The following is a 20,000-nucleotide window of genomic DNA, read 5'->3' as shown; positions in this document are numbered from 1 at the left end:
GGGGGGTGGACTATAGAGGAGGAGGCTGGGTAACAACAGGGGGGTGGACTATAGAGGAGGAGGCTGGGTAACAACAGGGGGGTGGACTATAGAGGAGGAGGCTGGGTAACAACAGGGGGGTGGACTATAGAGGAGGAGGCTGGGTAACAACAGGGGGGTGGACTATAGAGGAGGAGGCTGGGTAACAACAGGGGGGTGGACTATAGAGGAGGAGGCTGGGTAACAACAGGGGGGTGGACTATAGAGGAGGAGGCTGGGTAACAACAGGGAGGTGGACTATAGAGGAGGAGGCTGGGTAACAACAGGGGGGTGGACTATAAATAAATGATGTCTGACTGTTGGAGTGAGTCTCCCGTGAATTTGTTTTGCTTAATGTTAGGAATTTGAAAGGCTTTATACATTTACTTTTGATAGTTAAGTATATTTCAGCAAATACATTTACTTATGTATATTTAAAACCAAATACTTTTAGATTTTTACTCAAGTAATATTTTACTGGGTGACGTTCTCTTTACTTTTAATACAGTATGACATTTGGGCTACTTTTTCCACTAATGAATACGACCCAGAATCCTCTTCACTCTGCAGGTACGGATTCAAACTGGACATCAAGCCATTCACCAGATAACACAGTGTTCGTAATAAAAATGAATGTATTACTTTCTCCTTACACATACATTGTGTCTGGTCTCTGATGACTGAGTTTCTCTGGATAAATTAAAACAGTTTAATGATATTCAAATCCCCCCCCCCCCCCCCCCCCCCCCCAAAGAAAAAGCAAACAGACAAATAAAATGAAAGTAAAATCTCTGTCAGGGATGGCTGATGTAGGATCAGTTGTACCTTTTAAATCATAATGAATAAGACAATATGAACATGGGAGAGACCTGATCCTAGACCAGTACTCTTACTCTGAAAATATCAAATGTCACTCTATTACCCTATATAGTAGTGCCCTATATAACGCAATGGGCTGTCGTTTCAGATGCACAAAACCAAAATAAATTGATTTATTGATATGGGACAGAGTTAGTGGACTACTTTGGACCAGAACACATTCAGTTCTCTGGTGGAAAAGTGTCCCAAATGGCACCCTTTTCTCTACATAGTGCACTACTTTCAACCAGAGTACTAACGGGGGTCATAGGGGAAATGGTCACATTTTGGACACACCCAGGGGTGAGGTCAGGGGTCACTTGGAGGCAGAGCCTTGGCTAGAACCTCCAGCTTGTTGCTTCTGATGCTTCAGGTAATGTTTCTGGACAGGAAGGGAGAGAGGGAGAGGAGAAGGGAGAGAGAAAGGGAGAGAGCGATAGGGGAAGGGAGAGAGGGAAGGAGATGGGAAGGGAGAGAGAGAGAGGGAAGGGAGAGAGGGAGGGAGGGAGAGGGGGAGGGAGGGAGGGGGAGAGAGGAAGGGAGAGAGGGAGAGGAGAAGGGAGAGAGAGAGAGAGAGGGAGGGGGAGAGAGGAAGGGAGAAAGGGAGAGGAGAAGGGAGAGAGAGAGAGAGAGAGAGAGAGGGAGGGAGGGAGAGAGAGGGAGGGATAGGAGAAGGGAGAGAGAGAGAGGGGGAGGGAGGGATAGGAGAAGGGAGAGAGGGAGAGGGGGAGGGAGGGGGAGAGAGGAAGGGAGAGAAAGTGAGAGAGGGATAGGAGAAGGGAGAGAGAGATAGGGGGAGGGAGGGGGAGGGAGGAAGGGAGAGAGGGATAGGTGAAGGGAGAGAGGGAAGGGAGAGGGGAAGGGAGAGAGAGAGGGAGAGGGGAAGGGAGAGAGAGAGGGAGAGGGGAAGGGAGAGAGAGAGAGAGAGGGAGAGGGGAAGGGAGAGAGAGAGAGAGAGGGAGGGATAGGAGAAAGGAGAGAGAGATATCAGAAGGGAGAGGGGGAGAGTGAGAGGGAAGGGAGAGAGGGGGGAGAGAGGGAGGGAGAAAGGGGGGAGAGAGGGCGGAGAGAGGGGGGAGAGAGGGAGGGAGAGAGTGAAGGGAGAGAGGGGGGAGAGAGGAGAGAGTGAGGGAGAGATGTAAAGACAGAAGGGAAGTCATTTGTCAATTATCTTTAGTGAAATAATTCCCAGAATACTAGACAGAAACTAACAGTAGCCTTTTCAGGATGAACGGTACTCGCAAGCGGTTTTTCAGCCTTTCTCAGATACTCCAGTGAGTCGATGTTAGGAGCTGAGAAATATAGTTGTCATCATTAGAAATAAGATATTCTATACCTACATACTGTAATGTGGACCATACATACTGTAGGTATATGCAAATAATGTGTTTATCCTGCAGTACCTCCACAGACCCCTAGTCTAGTAACACTGACTGACTGGCTGAATGCCTGACATAATGATGTTTATACCTGCATGTTCTGATAGTGTTGTAGACTGCTGCAGTGGGTCTTCTTGGTTGTGTCGTCACTTCCGTAGAACAGAGAACACAGCTTACAGAAGAAACCTGCCTTACGAACCCCAAAGTCCTGGCCTGGAGAGAGAGAGGAGAGAGAGAGAGAGAGGAGGGAGAAAGAGAGAGAGGAGAGAGAGAGAGGCGAGAGAAAGAGAGAGAGAGAGAAAGGGAGAGAGAGAGAGGAGGAGAGAGAGGAGAGAGAGAAAGAGAGAGAGGAGGGAGAAAGAGAGAGAGGAGGGAGAGAGAGAGAGGAGGGAGAGAGAGGAGAGAGAGAGAGAGGAGAGAAGAGAGGAGAGAGAGAGAGAGAAGAGAGAGAGAGAGAGAGAGAGGGATGAGGGGGGAGAGATAAGCTAAAGCAGATATCTTAGAAGTGGCGGTGTGTGTGTATGCCAGCATTTGTTTGTGTGCGTCACCTATAGGGCTGTCATGGGTGAAGGGAGGCAGTTTGAAGTCTGTGATCAGAGGAGACTCTGAACGACAACGCTTTGATTCAGGCTCCTCTTCGTCCCGTCTCTGTTTACTGTCTTCTAGAGAGAGAGGGAGGGAGGGAGAGAGAGGAAGACAGAGAGAACAAGAAAGGGAGGGAGAGGGAGAGAAACGGAGAGAGGGAGGGAGAGAGGAAGACCGAGAGAACGAGAGGGGTAGAGAGAGAAACAGAGAGGGGTAGAGAGAGACACAGAGAGCGGGAGGGAGAGGGAGAGAAATGGTTTAATTTAAAATCATTACTCAGATCATAACACCATTGTTAATTATAATAAGCTGAAATAATAGTGTCTAAATTCAGATACAGTGCATTCGGAAAGTATTCAGACCCCTCAACTTTTTTCACATTTTGTAACATTAGAGCCTTCTTCTAAAATTATTTTTTTTCCCTCAACCATCTACACACAATACCCCATAATGACATCACAATACCCCATAATGACATCACAATACCCCATAACGAGATCACAATACCCCTATAATGACATCACAATACCCCATAACGAGCATCACAATACCCCATAATGACATCACAATTACCCCATAATGACATCACAATACCCCATAACGAGATCACAATACCCCATAATGACATCACAATACCCCATAATGACATCACAATACCCCATAATGACATCACAATACCCCATAATGACATCACAATACCCCATAACGAGATCACAATACCCCATAATGACATCACAATACCCCATAATGACATCACAATACCCCATAACGAGATCACAATACCCCATAATGCCAAAGCAAAAACATGTTTCTAGAAATTTTTGCAAATGTATTAAAAATAAAACACTGAAATATCACATTTCCATAAGTATTCAGACCCTTTACTCAGTACTTTGTTGAAGCACCTTTGGCAGCGATTACAGCCTTGAGTCTTCTTGGGTAGGACGCTACAAGCTTGGCACACCTGTATTTGGGGAGTTTCTCCCATTCTTCTCTGCAGATCCTCTCAATCTCTGTCAGGTTGGATGGGGGAGCGTCGCTGCACAGCTATTTTCAGGTCTCTCCAGAGATGTTCGATCGGGTTCAAGTCCGGGCTCTGGCTGGGCCTCTCAAGGACATTCAGAGACTTGTCCCGAAGCCACTCCTGCGTTGTCTTGGCTGTGTGTTCAGGGTCGTTGTCCTGTTGGGAGGTGAACCTTCGCCCCAGTCTGAGGTCCTGAGCACTCTGGAGCAGGTTTTCATCAAGGATCTCTCTGTACTTTGCTCCGTTCATCTTTCCCTTGATCCTGACTAGTCTCCCAGTCCCTGCAGCTGAAAAACATCCCCACAGCATGTTGCTGTCACCACCATGCTTCACCGTAGGGATGGTGCCAGGTTTCCTCCAGGCGCGACGCTTGGCATTCAGGCCCAAGAGTTCAATCTTGGTTTCATCAGACCAGAGAATCTTGTTTCTCATGGTCTGATAGTCTTTCGGGGGCCTTTTGACAAACTCCAAGTGGGCTGTCATGTGCTTTTCCCTGAGGAGTGGCTTCCATCTGGCCACTCTACCATAAAGGCCTGATTGGTGGAGTGCTGCAGAGATGGTTGTCCTTCTGGAAGGTTCTCCCACCTCCACAGAGGAACTCTGGAGCTCTGTCAGAGTGACCATCGGGTTTTTGGTCACCTCCCTGACCAAGGCCCTTCTCTCCAGATGGCCAGCTCTAGGAAGAGTCTTGGTGGTTCCAAACTTCTTCCATTTAAGAATGATGGAGGCCAAAGTGTTCTTGGGGACCTTCAATGCTGCAGAAATGTTTTGGTCCCCTTCCCCAGATCTGTACCTTGACACAATCCTGTCTTGGCGCTCTGCGGACAATTCCTTCCACCTCATGGCTTGGTTTTTGCTCTGACGTGCACTGTCAACTGTGGGACCTTATATAGACAGGTGTGTGCCATTTTCCAAATCATGTCCAATCAATTGAATTGACCACAGGTGGACTCTAATCAAGTTGTAGAAACATCTCAAGGATGATCAATGCAAACAGGATGCACCTGAACTCAATTTAGAGTCTCATAGCAAAGGGTCTGAATACTTATGTAAATAAGGGATTTCTGAAGCAAAAATGTCTAAAAACCTCTTTTCGTTTTGTCATTATGGAGTATCGGGATGTCATTATGGGATGTCGTTATGGAGTATCATTATGGGATGTCGTTATGGGATGTCGTTATGGGATGTCGTTATGGGATGTCGTTATGGAGTATCATTATGGGATGTCGTTATGGAGTATCATTATGGGATGTCATTATGGAGTATCATTATGGGATGTCGTTATGGGATGTCGTTATGGAGTATCATTATGGGATGTCGTTATGGAGTATCATTATGGGATGCCGTTATGGAGTATCATTATGGGATGTCGTTATGGGATGTCGTTATGGGATGTCGTTATGGGATGTCATTATGGGATGTCGTTATGGGATGTCATTATGGGATGTCGTTATGGAGTATCATTATGGGATGTCATTATGGAGTATCATTATGGAATGTCGTTATGGAGTATCATTATGGGATGTCATTATGGAGTATCATTATGGGATGTCGTTATGGAGTATCATTATGGGATGTCATTATGGAGTATCATTATGGAATGTCGTTATGGAGTATCATTATGGGATGTCATTATGGAGTATCATTATGGGATGTCGTTATGGAGTATCATTATGGGATGTCATTATGGGATGTCATTATGGAATGTCGTTATGGAGTATCATTATGGGATGTCATTATGGAGTATCATTATGGGATGTCGTTATGGAGTATCATTATGGGATGTCATTATGGAGTATCATTATGGAATGTCGTTATGGAGTATCATTATGGGATGTCATTATAACACCCTAAACCCTTCACCCACACACTATTTACTGACCCTAAACCCTTCACCCACACACTATTTACTGACCCTAAACCCTTCACCCACACACTGTTTACTGCCTCTAAACCCTTCACCCACACACTATTTACTGCCCCTAAACCCTTCACCCACACACTATTTACTGCCCCTAAACCCTTCACCCACACACTATTTACTGACCCTAAACCCTTCACCCACACACTATTTACTGACCCTAAACCCTTCACCCACACACTATTTACTGACCCTAAACCCTTCACCCACACACTATTTACTGACCCTAAACCCTTCACCCACACACTATTTACTGACCCTAAACCCTTCACCCACACACTATTTACTGACCCTAAACCCTTCACCCACACACTATTTACTGCCTCTAAACCCTTCACCCACACACTATTTACTGCCCCTAAACCCTTCACCCACACACTATTTACTGCCTCTAAACCCTTCACCCACACACTATTTACTGCCTCTAAACCCTTCACCCACACACTATTTAATGCCCCTAAACCCTTCACCCACACACTATTTACTGCCTCTAAACCCTTCACCCACACACTATTTACTGCCCCTAAACCCTTCACCCACACACTATTTACTGCCCCTAAACCCTTCACCCACACACTATTTACTGCCCCTAAACCCTTCACCCACACACTATTTACTGCCTCTAAACCCTTCACCCACACACTATTTACTGCCCCTAAACCCTTCACCCACACACTATTTACTGACCCTAAACCCTTCACCCACACACTATTTAAACACTCTAAACCCTTCACCCACACACTATTTACTGCCCCTAAACCCTTCACCCACACACTATTTACTGCCTCTAAACCCTTCACCCACACACTATTTACTGCCTCTAAACCCTTCACCCACACACTATTTAATGCCCCTAAACCCTTCACCCACACACTATTTAAACACCCTAAACCCTTCACCCACACACTATTTACTGCCTCTAAACCCTTCACCCACACACTATTTAAACACTCTAAACCCTTCACCCACACACTATTTACTGCCTCTAAACCCTTCACCCACACACTATTTACTGCCCCTAAACCCTTCACCCACACACTATTTACTGCCTCTAAACCCTTCACCCACACACTATTTACTGCCCCTAAACCCTTCACCCACACACTATTTACTGACCCTAAACCCTTCACCCACACACTATTTAAACACTCTAAACCCTTCACCCACACACTATTTAAACACTCTAAACCCTTCACCCACACACTATTTAAACACTCTAAACCCTTCACCCACACACTATTTACTGCCCCTAAACCCTTCACCCACACACTATTTACTGCCCCTAAACCCTTCACCCACACACTATTTAAACACTCTAAACCCTTCACCCACACACTATTTAATGCCCCTAAACCCTTCACCCACACACTATTTAAACACCCTAAACCCTTCACCCACACACTATTTAATGCACGGATATAACCACAGGGACAGCGGGTTATGAGTCAACCAGCGCATCACAGACACACAGCCTCTCTGCTCTAACAGACACACACAGCCTCTCTGATCTAACAGACACACACAGCCTCTCTGATCTAACAGACACACACAGCCTCTCTGATCTAACAGACACACACAGCCTCTCTGCTCTAACAGACACACACAGCCTCTCTGCTCTAACAGACACACACAGCCTCTCTGATCTAACAGACACACACAGCCTCTCTGATCTAACAGACACACACAGCCTCTCTGATCTAACAGACACACAGCCTCTCTGATCTAACAGACACACAGCCTCTCTGATCTAACAGACACACAGCCTCTCTGATCTAACAGACACACACAGCCTCTCTGCTCTAACAGACACACACAGCCTCTCTGATCTAACAGACACACACAGCCTCTCTGATCTAACAGACACACACAGCCTCTCTGATCTAACAGACACACACAGCCTCTCTGATCTAACAGACACACACAGCCTCTCTGATCTAACAGACACACACAGCCTCTCTGATCTAACAGACACACAGCCTCTCTGCTCTAACAGACACACACAGCCTCTCTGATCTAACAGACACACAGACTCTCTGATCTAACAGACACACACAGCCTCTCTGATCTAACAGACACAGTGTGATGGGTCTGGGCTGGTTCTGTTGTAACAGACACCTGTACCTGTGTTGTCAGTGTGCCGGGTCTGGACTGGTTCTGGAAAGTTCTTGGGCTGTTCTTCCTCCATGTCATGATCACCTCCAGCCTCATCCAGGGTCACCATAGTCTGATAGGAGAGAGATTAGAAGAGGTAGTGTGCCTGTCCAATAAAACGTAGAAGAGACCACGTGTCTTGTAGTGATTCATATGTTGTTGATGTAAATAATATTTGCAGGTCTGTGGTGTGTAATGAGGAGGAACCAGACGCTGAACTTGACGTATTTATGATCTTGCTTATTCCAGTTACTAATAAACACCCATTAAGAAAATGGACTGTAAAAACTGTTAAATCCCCTGTGGATTGATGAGGAATTTAAAAAAATGTTATGTTTTAGAGGGATGAGGCAAAATGAATGGTAAATAAGTCTGGCTGCACAACCGATTTGGCAAACGTACTGCAAATTGAGAAATCATGTGACTAAACTGAATTTAAAAAAATAAGAAACTACACTATGAAACTAAGAGAAACGACAAAGAATGATGTTAAAAATATAAAAGACTTTGGGGGGAAAATAAGCAAACTCCGCTCCTTCATTCACTGAATCAGATGGCTCATTCATTTCAAAAACCGACTAGCCAACTACTTTAATGATTTTTTCATTTGCAAGATTAGCACATTTAGGCATGACATGCCAGCAACAAACCGCTGACACTACACATCGGACCAAATTAGTATATCGGACCAAATTATGAAAGACAAGAATTGTAATTTTTGAATTCTGTAAAGTGAGTGTGGAAAAGGTGAAAAATATTATTGTCTACAACCACTGTGGTTATTATTATTTGGTCCTGCTGGTCATTTATGAACGTTTGAACATCTTGGCCATGTGCTGTTATAATCTCCACCCGGCACAGCCAGAAGAGGACTGGCCACCCCTCATAGCCTGGTTCCTCTCTAGGTTTCTTCCTAGGTTCTGGCCTTTCTAGGGAGTTTTTCCCCCCTCAGAGCCTGGTTTCTCTCTAGGTTTCTTCCTAGGTTCTGGCCTTTCTAGGGAGTTTTTCCTAGCCACCGTGCTTCTACACCTGCATTGCTTGCTGTTTGGGGTTTTAGGCTGGGTTTCTGTACAACACTTTGTGAACTAGCCAGTCCTCTAGGAGTCGGCTGATGTAAAAATGGCTTTATAAATACATTTGATTGATTGATATCATCAATGACAAGCCACCGGGGTCTGACAATCTGGATGGAAAATTACTGAGGATAATAGCGGACGATATTGCCACTCCTATTTGTCACATCTTCAATTTAAGCCGACTAGAAAGCGTGTGCCCTCAGGCCTGGAGGGAAGCGAAAGTCATTCCGCTACCTAAGAATAGTAAAGCCCCCTTTACTGGCTCAAATAGCCGACCAATCAGCCTGTTACCAACCCTTAGTAAACTTCTGGAAAAAAACTGTGTTTGATCAGATACAATGCTATTTTACAGTTAACAAATTGACAACAGACTTTCAGCACGCTTATAGAGAAGGACACTCAACAAGCACAGCACTTACACAAATGACTGATGATTGGCTGAGAGAAATTGATAATAAAAAAGATTGCGGGGGCTGTTTTGCTGGACTTCAGTGCGGCTTTTGACATAATCAATCAGTCTGCTGCAGGAAAAAATGTCTGTGTTATGGCTTTACACCCCTTGCTATAATGTGGATAAAGAGTTACCAGTCTAAAAGAACACCGAGGGTGTTCTTTAATGGAAGCGTCTCCAACATAATCCAGGTAGAATCAGGAATTCTTTAAAAAAAATTACAGCCACAAACTAGGAGCTCAGATGCCAAAAAAAATATTTATGTCCAATGTTTTGACAGACAAGCTGTCTTCATCAGGAATTCCCCAGGGTAGCTGTCTAGGCCCCTTACTTTTTTCAATCTTTACTAACGACATGCCACTGGCTTTGAGTAAAGCCAGAGTGTGTATGTATGAGGGTGACTCAACACTGTACACGTCAGCTACCACAGCGACTGAAATGACTGCAACACTTAACAAAGAGCTGCAGTTAGTTTCAGAATTGGTGGCAAGAAATAAGTTAGTCCTAAATATTTCTAAAACTAAAAGCATTGTATTTGGGATAAATCATTCACTAAACCCTAAACCTCAACTAAATCTTGTAATAAATAATGTGGAAATTGAGCAAATTGAGGTGACTAAACTGCTTGGAGTAACCCTAGATTGTAAACTGTCATGGTCAAAACATATTGATAGAACAGTAGCTAAGATGGGGAGAAGTCTGTCCATAATAAAGCGATGCTCTACATTTTTAACAATGCTAACAACAAGGCAGGTCCTACAGGCCCTAGTTTTGTCGCACCTGGACTAATGTTCAGTCGTGTGGTCAGGTGCCACAAAGAGGGAATTAGGAAAATTACAATTGGCTCAGAACAGAGCAGCACGGCTGGCCCTTGGATGTACACAGAGCGCTAACATTAATAATATGCACGTCCATCTCTCCTGGCTCAAAGTAAAGGAGAGATAGATTTGATCACTACTTTTATTTATGAGAGGTATTGACATGTTGAAAGCACTGAGCTGTCTGTTTAAACGACTAGCACTCAGACACCCATGCATAGCCCACCAGACATGCCACCAGAGGTCTCTTCACAGTCCCCAAGTCCAGAACAGACTATGGGAGACGCAACACGATAACATGGATTTTGTGTTGTAGATATGTGGTAGTGGAGTACGGGCCTGAGGGCACACACTGTGTTGTGAATTCTGTAATGAAGGTATTGTAATGTTTTAAAAATTGTACAACTGCCTTAATTTTGTTGGACCGCAGGAAGGCAGCAGCTAATGGGGATCCATAATAAATACAAATACACGTGTGAGAGAGAGTGAGATACAAGCAGACAAAAAGAAAGCAGCAGATGTTTCCTGACCTCTGTGTTGAAGGAGTCTCCTGATTCGTCCTCCTGGCTGAATGGGTGTGGCACCGGGCTAGGACCCTCCCCTCCTTCCTCGCCAACGATCTCATCCAGAGTGACCAATTCTTGAAGGTCTGCCTCATTTATTCCGCTCTCCTGATCCCTCGCACCCTCCTCTCCTCTCTCATCCCCATCTCCTCCAATCTCATCCAGAGTCACCAACCATTCCGTATCCGCACTGAACCTCCCCTTCCCCCTCTTCCATTCCTGCTCCTTCTCTTTGCTCCTCTCCCGCTCTGTACTCCTCCTCTCCTTCCCTCTCTCCTTCTCCCATTCCCTCTCTCGCCGTTTCTCCTTCGCCAGTTTCTGTTTCTTCATCAGCTCTTCCTCTTCGGCAGCGTCGTCAGGGTAACTCTCCTCTTCCTCACTCACCTCATCCAAGGTGACGAGGTTAGTCTTTTTGTGGGTACCTCCCTCACCCCTCTCTGACTCCACTGTGGGTGTCTGTACCTTCTCAGGGGTTTGTGGTATCTTCTTACCATCCTTCTTTTGAAGTGTCATATTACCCTTACCCTTTTTGTGACTCTCTTTCTGGGATTTTGACGTTCCCTTAGATTCAGTAGTATGGTTTTCCAGAGTTTCTGTCATAGCCACCTGATCATCGACAGAGTCCAAGATGTGGAACCCTTCCATCTCTCTGGGTAGAGAATCTCTTCGGTCTTCATCGTCTTCTACAGAGTCCAGGATGTGGAACCCTTCCATCTCTCTGGGTAGAGAATATCTTCGGTCTTCAGTGTCTTCTACAGAGTCCAAGATGTGGAACCCTTCCATCTCTCTGGGTAGAGAATATCTCCGGTCTTCATCGTCTTCTACAGAGTTCAGGATGTGGAAAGCAGATTCTTCTTCGTCTTGGCGTTCCTCTAGAGTAGTTTGGAGCTCCTGGGAACCCGTAAATTCAGAGGCTGCAGGCACCACGGTGTCATCCACAGTTTTGTTGAGTATCTGTAAACCTCCATCTTCTTCTTCTTCTTCTTCGGGTACTTTGCCAACAAGTGATTGGAGCACTTGGTGACCCAACACCGTCTCATGCTCTTGTAGTTCTAGGGTCATATGAAGATCTTGCTCCTTGGCTGCGGTAGACGGATCAGTCAAATCAAGCTCCAGTGGACCGCCTTCATTCTGAGCCTCGCTACCCAGAATCGAGTCACCTTTTTTAGCCTGGGCCTTCTCCTTGCTCCAGTCTACCTCTGGAGGTTTTTCAGCTTTAGTCTCCATATCAATCTCTGACCCAGCACTTTCTGCTTCCTTGTTCGCCGGCAATGCCGTGTCCAACACTGACACCTTGTGGTCGGATGACAGTACCATACCTTCCACGTCACTTCCCTTTGTGACCACTACTTCCTCTACCAACTGAGCAGCGGCTGCTTCCGCCATTGGCTGAGACAGAAGCTCCACGGGAAGAGGATCCGCCTCCATCCCGACTGTGGGGTCGTCGTCAGTGACAGTTTCTCGGGGTTTTGCGGCTTCCGTTGCTACAACAGCAGCTGATGACCTGGTCTTGCGTCCAGAGGTGGCAGGTGGTTGAGGTTTTGCCGCCTGCGTTTTTTGGGCTGTTGCGGCTTTTCGTGGAGTCTTCTGTCCAGGGGGGGTAGAGGTAGAAGAGGAGGGGGTGGGAGTGCTTTTGGACGGGGGTCTCTCTTTCTCCTGGCTATATTTCGCTGTAGAAGTTGGGGTATCAGGGGTATCCCTCTTGCGTTTGGATGATCGTTCCGACCTTTCATAGGCGCCATCTTGGGTATTGGGTGATGAAGATGATGGCTCTGGTGGGTTGGTGTTGTCCGCCTCATCCCCTTCCACCTCGTCCACGGTGACGAACTCATCCATGTTGAACTGGTCCAGGTCGAATGGGTTGGTGTCACCGGGATTGACGTCGGACGTGAACTCATCCACCACGTAGCCAACACCCTGTGGTATGAGAGGATGAATCCATTGAATTAATCAATCAATCTATTTTCCAGAAGTTCAACAGAAGTGCTGTACTTTGAATCAGATGTATGTAAGACAGCAATGTGTGAATGAAAACCAAATCCAACATCTTGCTATAACAGATTGTAATGGTTTGGATTCTGTACATTACTATTTGAATGGTGTGCTTTTATAAATCTGATGCTCTCCTTTCTCTCTGCTGCCTCCTTATCTCTAGACTCACTCCTAGAAGACTGGCTAGTTCTACTACGGTGGCTCTGTGGGAGAAACAGAAACATTAAATCACTCCTAGAAGACTGGCTAGTTCTACTACGGTGGCTCTGTGGGAGAAACAGAAACATTAAATCACTCCTAGAGGACTGGCTAGTTCTACTATGGTGGCTCTATGGGACAAACAGAAACATTAAATCACTCCTAGAAGACTGGCTAGTTCTACTACGGTGGCTCTATGGGACAAACAGAAACATTAAATCACTCCTAGAGGACTGGCTAGTTCTACTATGGTGGCTCTATGGGACAAACAGAAACATGAAATCACTCCTATAAGACTGGCTAGTTCTACTACGGTGGCTCTGTGGGACAAACAGAAACATTAAATCTCAGAAACAGAAAGAAATCATGTTTAACGTCTCATTTAGACTTTTAACAACAGCTGAACTTAAGGATATAACCTGAATATGAAAAACTACATCCCCCATCACTCCTGCTTTCTCCTTCTCTTACTTTGTCTTTCTCCCTGGCTCCCGTACTGTCTTCTCCTCCCTCCTCCTTTCTTACCTTGCTCCTCTCCTCCTCCTCCTCCTCTTTCCTCCCTTTCTCCTTCTCTTACTTTGTCTCTCTCCCTGGCTCCCGTACTGTCTGCTCCTCCCTCCTCCTTTCTTACCTTGCTCCTCTCCTCCTCTTTCCTCCCTTTCTCCTTCTCTTACTTTGTCTCTCTCCCTGGCTCCCGTACTGTCTGCTCCTCCCTCCTCCTTTCTTACCTTGCTCCTCTCCTCCTCCACCTCTTTCCTCCCCTTCTTCTTGGCGGGACTGCCGTCCTGTCTGTTGCTCCTGCAGCAGCCAGAAGAAGAGCTAGAGGAGTCGCCGTGTCTCGACGTCGGAGGACCCTGCTCCTCCTCGGAGGCCGCCCGCCTGCTTCTATGCCTGGAAGAGTCTCTCTTTTCTGGGGAAGAATGGTCCCTGCGCCGGCCTCTTCCTCCATAGCCTTGGGTCTTCCCCTGGTTCTTCTCTGGTTGTCCAGAGCCTGAAGGTGGTTTCTTTGCTCCTTCTGTCTGTGTTGTGGTCTTCTTCGCTGGTGTGGTTGGAGGCTTTTTATCGGTCTGTGACTTCTCAGGTTGGAGCTTTTTTTTCTCGTCGGAAATCGCAGATCTATTTCTCCCATCTTTTTGAGTCTGTGTCGGTGTCACTGTCTTCTCTCCAGTCTTCTTCTCTGGTTGAGCTGGGGCCTGGTTCAGTTCTCCAGCCGGGGTCTTGGTCTCCTCCTTCTCCCAAGCAACAGAGCTCTTCTTGTCGGATAGAGGCTTGTCCTGGCTCTTCTTTCCCTGGTCCTGTCTTTGTTCCTCAGCTAGTTTCTCCATGCGGCGTTGGTGCACTGCTACCTCCAAGGCCCTCAGGATCTCCTGAGTTACCGGAGTGAAGTCTAACAGTTTGTCTTCAACTTTTACAGACACTGGAAGAGCTACGGGGACAGAGGCTGATGTTACCGGTGTTTGTGCTGGTACGGAACCAGCAACTGTGTCAGAGTCGACGGGATTAACGACATCATTTGCGTCAACATTGCCGGTAGCATCGCGAACGGTAGCGGTTGCTATGGTTTCTCCATTCTCGCTATCCGGTTTTACAGCCGCGACGGCAACGGTTTGGCTTTGGCCGTTGTTGGTCGTCATCAGGTCATCGGGGTCCATGACGACCGGACTGGGTTCTGTTGCGGTCGCGTCGGAGTCTATCGCTATGACGTCACTGGACTGGACGCCGCTTACGTCATCTCCCGGTTGTTCGGTAACCACAGGCTGAGTGGCAGAGGTAGCTGTAGCACTGGCACTGGTGGTAGCGGCGGTAGGAACAGGTTTGACTGGTGTTGCCGTACCTTTAGCGACAGGCTTTTTGCCTTTGACCGCCTTTTTCTTGGCTTTGGTGCTGAAATGACATACATTAGACATAAATTACAGTAAGTGACGTTGACATGCAAATCCAAGTCTAAATGTAGAGTACAACTTAATGGACAGGAGTTGTTCCCTGAACAGGGAAAAACTCTGAGCCCCTAGTTGTATCCAACAGGGAAAAACTCTGAGCACCTAGTTGTATCAAACAGGGAAAAACTCTGAGCCCCTAGTTGTATCCAACAGGGAAAAACTCTGAGCCCCTAGTTGTATCCAACAGGGAAATACTCTGAGCCCCTAGTTGTATCAAACAGGGAAAAACTCTGAGCCCCTAGTTGTATCCAACAGGGAAAAACTCTGAGCCCCTAGTTGTATCAAACAGGGTAAAACTCTGAGCCCCTAGTTGTATCAAACAGGGAAATATGTACAGTGTTTAGTAGAGGACTTCACAAGTCCAAAAAGACCCTGGTGGCTTTGATATGCATAATTTATTCTATTTCATATAAAAAGGCCCGTTTCAAACGGACCCGAGGACAACTGGACACCCTCCATATAGACCTGATCGGATCCAATACGAGTGAAGGAAAACACCAGAAAGGTCATTTTTTAACCTACTTTATGAACTGGAGCTGATAAAGCATTTGCTTGCTGTTTGGGGGGGTTTTAGGCTGGGTTTCTGTACAGCACTTTGAGATATCAGCTGATGTAAGAAGAGCTTTATAAATACATTTGATTTGATAGCATGAGGGAGAGAGGTAGAGGGAGGATATGCTCTAGCAGGTGCCGTGCTGTGTGTGTAGGCTACTGAGTGAGTTAGTGAGTGAGTGAGTGAGTGAGTGAGTGAGTGAGTGAGTGAGTGAGTGAGTGAGTGAGTGAGTGACAGGGAACAGGGAGGGAGAGATGAGAGAGCAACCAACCAAAGCAGACTCGCGCTATAGTAGTCTAACAGCTACCATAGCTAGGTTATTGATCATCCAATAATGATTACGCAGAACCTGTCTCGACTGCATCAAAATCGGAAGACGCTAATTAAGCTAGCTAGCTAAGCTAATTGAGTCTGCAAGCGTTTTCTTTCTCGTCCTACACAGTTACAAACAACTCCATTCAGAATCTACCTGTTAGCTCTTGGTCGTTGTAGCCTATCCTTCTCCTTTACCTCCATCGATTAGATATCTCTTAACTTCTGCACCAACAGGAAGCTCTATGACTGTAGCCTATTGCCACTTGGCTGACTTCTGATTGGCCAACGACAAGCTTCTCTCTCTCTCTCTCAACCCCCCCCCCCCCCCCCCCCCAAGAGTCACAGGAATTGTCTTTAGTCTGTACCGCCAACTTCTGTCTGTAGCCTACACACTAATACGACACACATCTATTTTAATGTCTCTGAGTCCAATAAGAAGGAAGTTAGACTGGAAGTCATTGTGTTACCGCCAGTTAGTAACTTCCTTTAAACTGCACGCAGAGTCATAAAAATGGTATCCATGAGTTCATCAGACTCTGGGGAAGTAGACAAAGGGGCCTCACTGTCAACATCCTGAAGTATCCCTTTAAGTCAAGATTCCTGGATGTAAGATTGCAGTCCGTGTATGTTTTGATCGTTTGTTTTCCCAAGTTAAAATGTAATCACGAACGTGAAAACTGGCAAATATATATATTAAAAAATAAGGTATTTCACCCCCTTTTTTGATATCGTGTCATCACTGCGACTTCCCAACAGGAGTCACGCGTCCACCGAAACATGACCAGCCAAAACCACGCTTCTTAACACCCACCCACTTAACCCGGAAGCCAGCCGTGTGTCAGAGGAAACAATGTTCAACTGATGACAGAGGTGAGCCTGTAGGAGCCCAGCCCTCCACAAGGAGTCGCTAGAGCGCAATGAGCTAAGTCCCCCCAACCAAACCCCCACTCCCCCCCCCCCCCCCCCCCCCGTAACCTGGACGACGTTGGGCCAGTTGTGCGCTGCCCTATGAGACTCCCGATCACGGCCGGTTGTGAAACAGCCTGGGATCGAACCCGGGTCTGCAGTGACGTCTCTAGTACTGCGACGCAGTGCTTTAGATCGCTGCGTCACTCGGGAGACTCCCTGGCTTTTTGTTGTTGTGTTTGTTGAATAAATAATTACAATTGCTTGTTTTCTTTCCCGTTCCTGCATATAAAACAAACAAATGACTAGATTCTTAGATTTTCATACGTGGGTGTAGTTAAAGTGGGAATGCCTGTCATTGGTCAAGTGCACAGCTAACGCAGTACGTCTCCAGCTACCCAGAACAACCTCTGAAAGCATTGCACAGGTGTAAGCAATACGGACAAGATTCCACCAAGCCGATCAGAGGGTAAGGTGGAGCTCTCACCATGTCACCACCCATCAATCCCTCTCAGATCTCCACAAGTGTCTAGACTCTGGGCAGTAGGGGTTGTTTCGGGCCAGTCAGTTACCCTGGCACTGTCTAAAAAAATGTTAATGTCTGTCAGATGCTTGCTTCCTCTGTCCTTGGGAGAATCTCAATTGTATTTCTTTGAGTCGTCGCAGCCTCTCCTCATTTCCTTTCAAAAACCCATTGGATGAGAAGTCAACCCCCTTTCAATACCTTCTTATCCAATGGGTTTTGAGGAGGCAGCAAGGACAGAGGACGTGAGGATTCAAGGAAAAGCTATCCCCTCGTTTCCTTCATTCCTCACCTGCCTCTCCAAGCACATTGGGGGACAGGAGTGAAGGTTTATTGATTATATGAATTGCATTATTGGTTATTATCATTGTCAATGATTTTCTTGACAGAAACAATGGTATTATATTGTTGTATCATTATATAAACTATTACAAAATATAGAAATGCTGTTGATCTTTTCCATTGGCTATAAATGGTTGAACTGTTGACTAAAGCACAAACAGACCTGGCTACCTGGCTCCATTTTGAATGACAAGTAAATATTTTGTTGTCATTGTCTCATTGTGACGATCTAGACCTATTTATTACATGTGAAGCTGCAAGAAAATCACATTTAAATGTATATAAAACCATTTGGAAATGTGGATCCTGATGTCACACCTTGGCCCTTTTATTTATAGAAAGACACAAATGTAAAAATGTACAGTTGCAAAGCATGCTAGGTATTATTCTAATGAGCTCCGTCCTGCAAAAATAAATTGAAGTAATCTGAACTTTTCAGTCAACACTACTGTTATGTCGCTTCAATTGATTTGACTTCTTGGTTTGAACTTCTATTTCAATTTAAAATGTTGTCACACTATAGAAAGAGCCATATATAAAATAGGTTTTATGGTCACAGTAATGTAGAGATATACAGAGACAAGTAATGAAAGGTTGAGGTAGACATTTACCTGGTGACAGGTGTCTTCTTGGCTGGGGGCTGCGGCTGAGCCGGGTGTTTAACCTTGACCAGCATGTTGAACTTCAGAGGTTTCTTCTGAACTACACAGGGGAACTTCTGGAAATGAAGACATACTGCCATCGCTATCGAGGACGACTCCATCTCAAAATAAATCTAAGAGGGAGAGAAGACAAGAGGGAGGTATAAGGATGAGAGTGTGTACAACAGGTGTGTAAAAAACAAGACCTAAAAACACCTGACTGTTGTCCTTCAAGACATAAAACACCTGACTGTTGTCCTTGAAGACATAAAACACCTGACTGTTGTCCTTGAAGACATAAAAACACCTGACTGTTGTCCTTCAAGACATAAAAACACCTGACTGTTGTCCTTGTCCTTCAAGACATAAAACACCTGACTGTTGTCCTTCAAGACATAAAAACACCTGACTGTTGTCCTTCAAGACATAAAAACACCTGACTGTTGTCCTTCAAGACATAAAACACCTGACTGTTGTCCTTGAAGACATAAAACACCTGACTATTGTCCTTCAAGACATAAAAACACCTGACTGTTGTCCTTCAAGACATAAAAACACCTGACTGTTGTCCTTCAAGACCTAAAACACCTGACTGTTGTCCTTGTCCTTCAAGACCTAAAACACCTGACTGTTGTCCTTCAAGACATAAAAACACCTGACTGTTGTCCTTCAAGACCTAAAACACCTGACTGTTGTCCTTCAAGACATAAAAACACCTGACTGTTGTCCTTCAAGACATAAAACACCTGACTGTTGTCCTTCAAGACATAAAAACACCTGACTGTTGTCCTTCAAGACCTAAAACACCTGACTGTTGTCCTTGTCCTTCAAGACCTAAAAACACCTGACTGTTGTCCTTCAAGACCTAAAACACCTGACTGTTGTCCTTCAAGACCTAAAACACCTGACTGTTGTCCTTCAAGACATAAAACACCTGACTGTTGTCCTTCAAGACATAAAACACCTGACTGTTGTCCTTCAAGACATAAAACACCTGACTGTTGTCCTTCAAGACATAAAACACCTGACTGTTGTCCTTCAAGACCTAAAACACCTGACTGTTGTCCTTGTCCTTCAAGACATAAAACACCTGACTGTTGTCCTTCAAGACATAAAACACCTGACTGTTGTCCTTCAAGACATAAAAACACCTGACTGTTGTCCTTCAAGACCTAAAACACCTGACTGTTGTCCTTGTCCTTCAAGACCTAAAACACCTGACTGTTGTCCTTCAAGACATAAAAACACCTGACTGTTGTCCTTCAAGACCTAAAACACCTGACTGTTGTCCTTCAAGACATAAAAACACCTGACTGTTGTCCTTCAAGACATAAAACACCTGACTGTTGTCCTTCAAGACATAAAAACACCTGACTGTTGTCCTTCAAGACCTAAAACACCTGACTGTTGTCCTTGTCCTTCAAGACCTAAAAACACCTGACTGTTGTCCTTCAAGACCTAAAACACCTGACTGTTGTCCTTCAAGACCTAAAACACCTGACTGTTGTCCTTCAAGACATAAAACACCTGACTGTTGTCCTTCAAGACATAAAACACCTGACTGTTGTCCTTCAAGACATAAAACACCTGACTGTTGTCCTTCAAGACATAAAACACCTGACTGTTGTCCTTCAAGACCTAAAACACCTGACTGTTGTCCTTGTCCTTCAAGACATAAAACACCTGACTGTTGTCCTTCAAGACATAAAACACCTGACTGTTGTCCTTCAAGACATAAAACACCTG

The 20,000-nt window shown here is 45.6% G+C and overlaps 1 protein-coding gene across 3 annotated transcripts in view; it reads right to left on the bottom strand.

Moving 5' to 3' along the window:
• Window positions 1-756: 756 nt before the first annotated feature.
• The window catches only part of LOC106608443 (uncharacterized), a 62,148-nt gene continuing 42,904 nt past the window's right edge, over window positions 757-20,000 (bottom strand). For 2 of the 3 annotated variants that reach the window (XM_082977326.1, XM_045721444.2), the window contains exons 14-20: window positions 18,225-18,388; window positions 13,763-14,918; window positions 10,812-12,761; window positions 7,907-8,009; window positions 2,804-2,917; window positions 2,347-2,468; window positions 757-1,258 (exon numbers count right to left, since the gene is read on the bottom strand). In XM_082977326.1, the coding sequence (XP_082833452.1) occupies window positions 1,193-1,258; window positions 2,347-2,468; window positions 2,804-2,917; window positions 7,907-8,009; window positions 10,812-12,761; window positions 13,763-14,918; window positions 18,225-18,388 (3,675 nt within the window). In that variant the 3' untranslated portion in view covers window positions 757-1,192. The remainder of the gene's footprint in view (window positions 1,259-2,346; window positions 2,469-2,803; window positions 2,918-7,906; window positions 8,010-10,811; window positions 12,762-13,762; window positions 14,919-18,224; window positions 18,389-20,000) is intronic. The other variant, XM_082977327.1, reaches the window with a different exon arrangement.

The sequence above is a fragment of the Salmo salar genome, chromosome 07 (assembly GCF_965601325.2).
Source record: "Salmo salar chromosome 07, fSalSal1, whole genome shotgun sequence".
NCBI lineage: Eukaryota > Metazoa > Chordata > Actinopteri > Salmoniformes > Salmonidae > Salmo > Salmo salar.
Note: the sequence above shows the minus strand (reverse complement) of the source record. Positions and strands in the feature narration are given on the sequence as shown.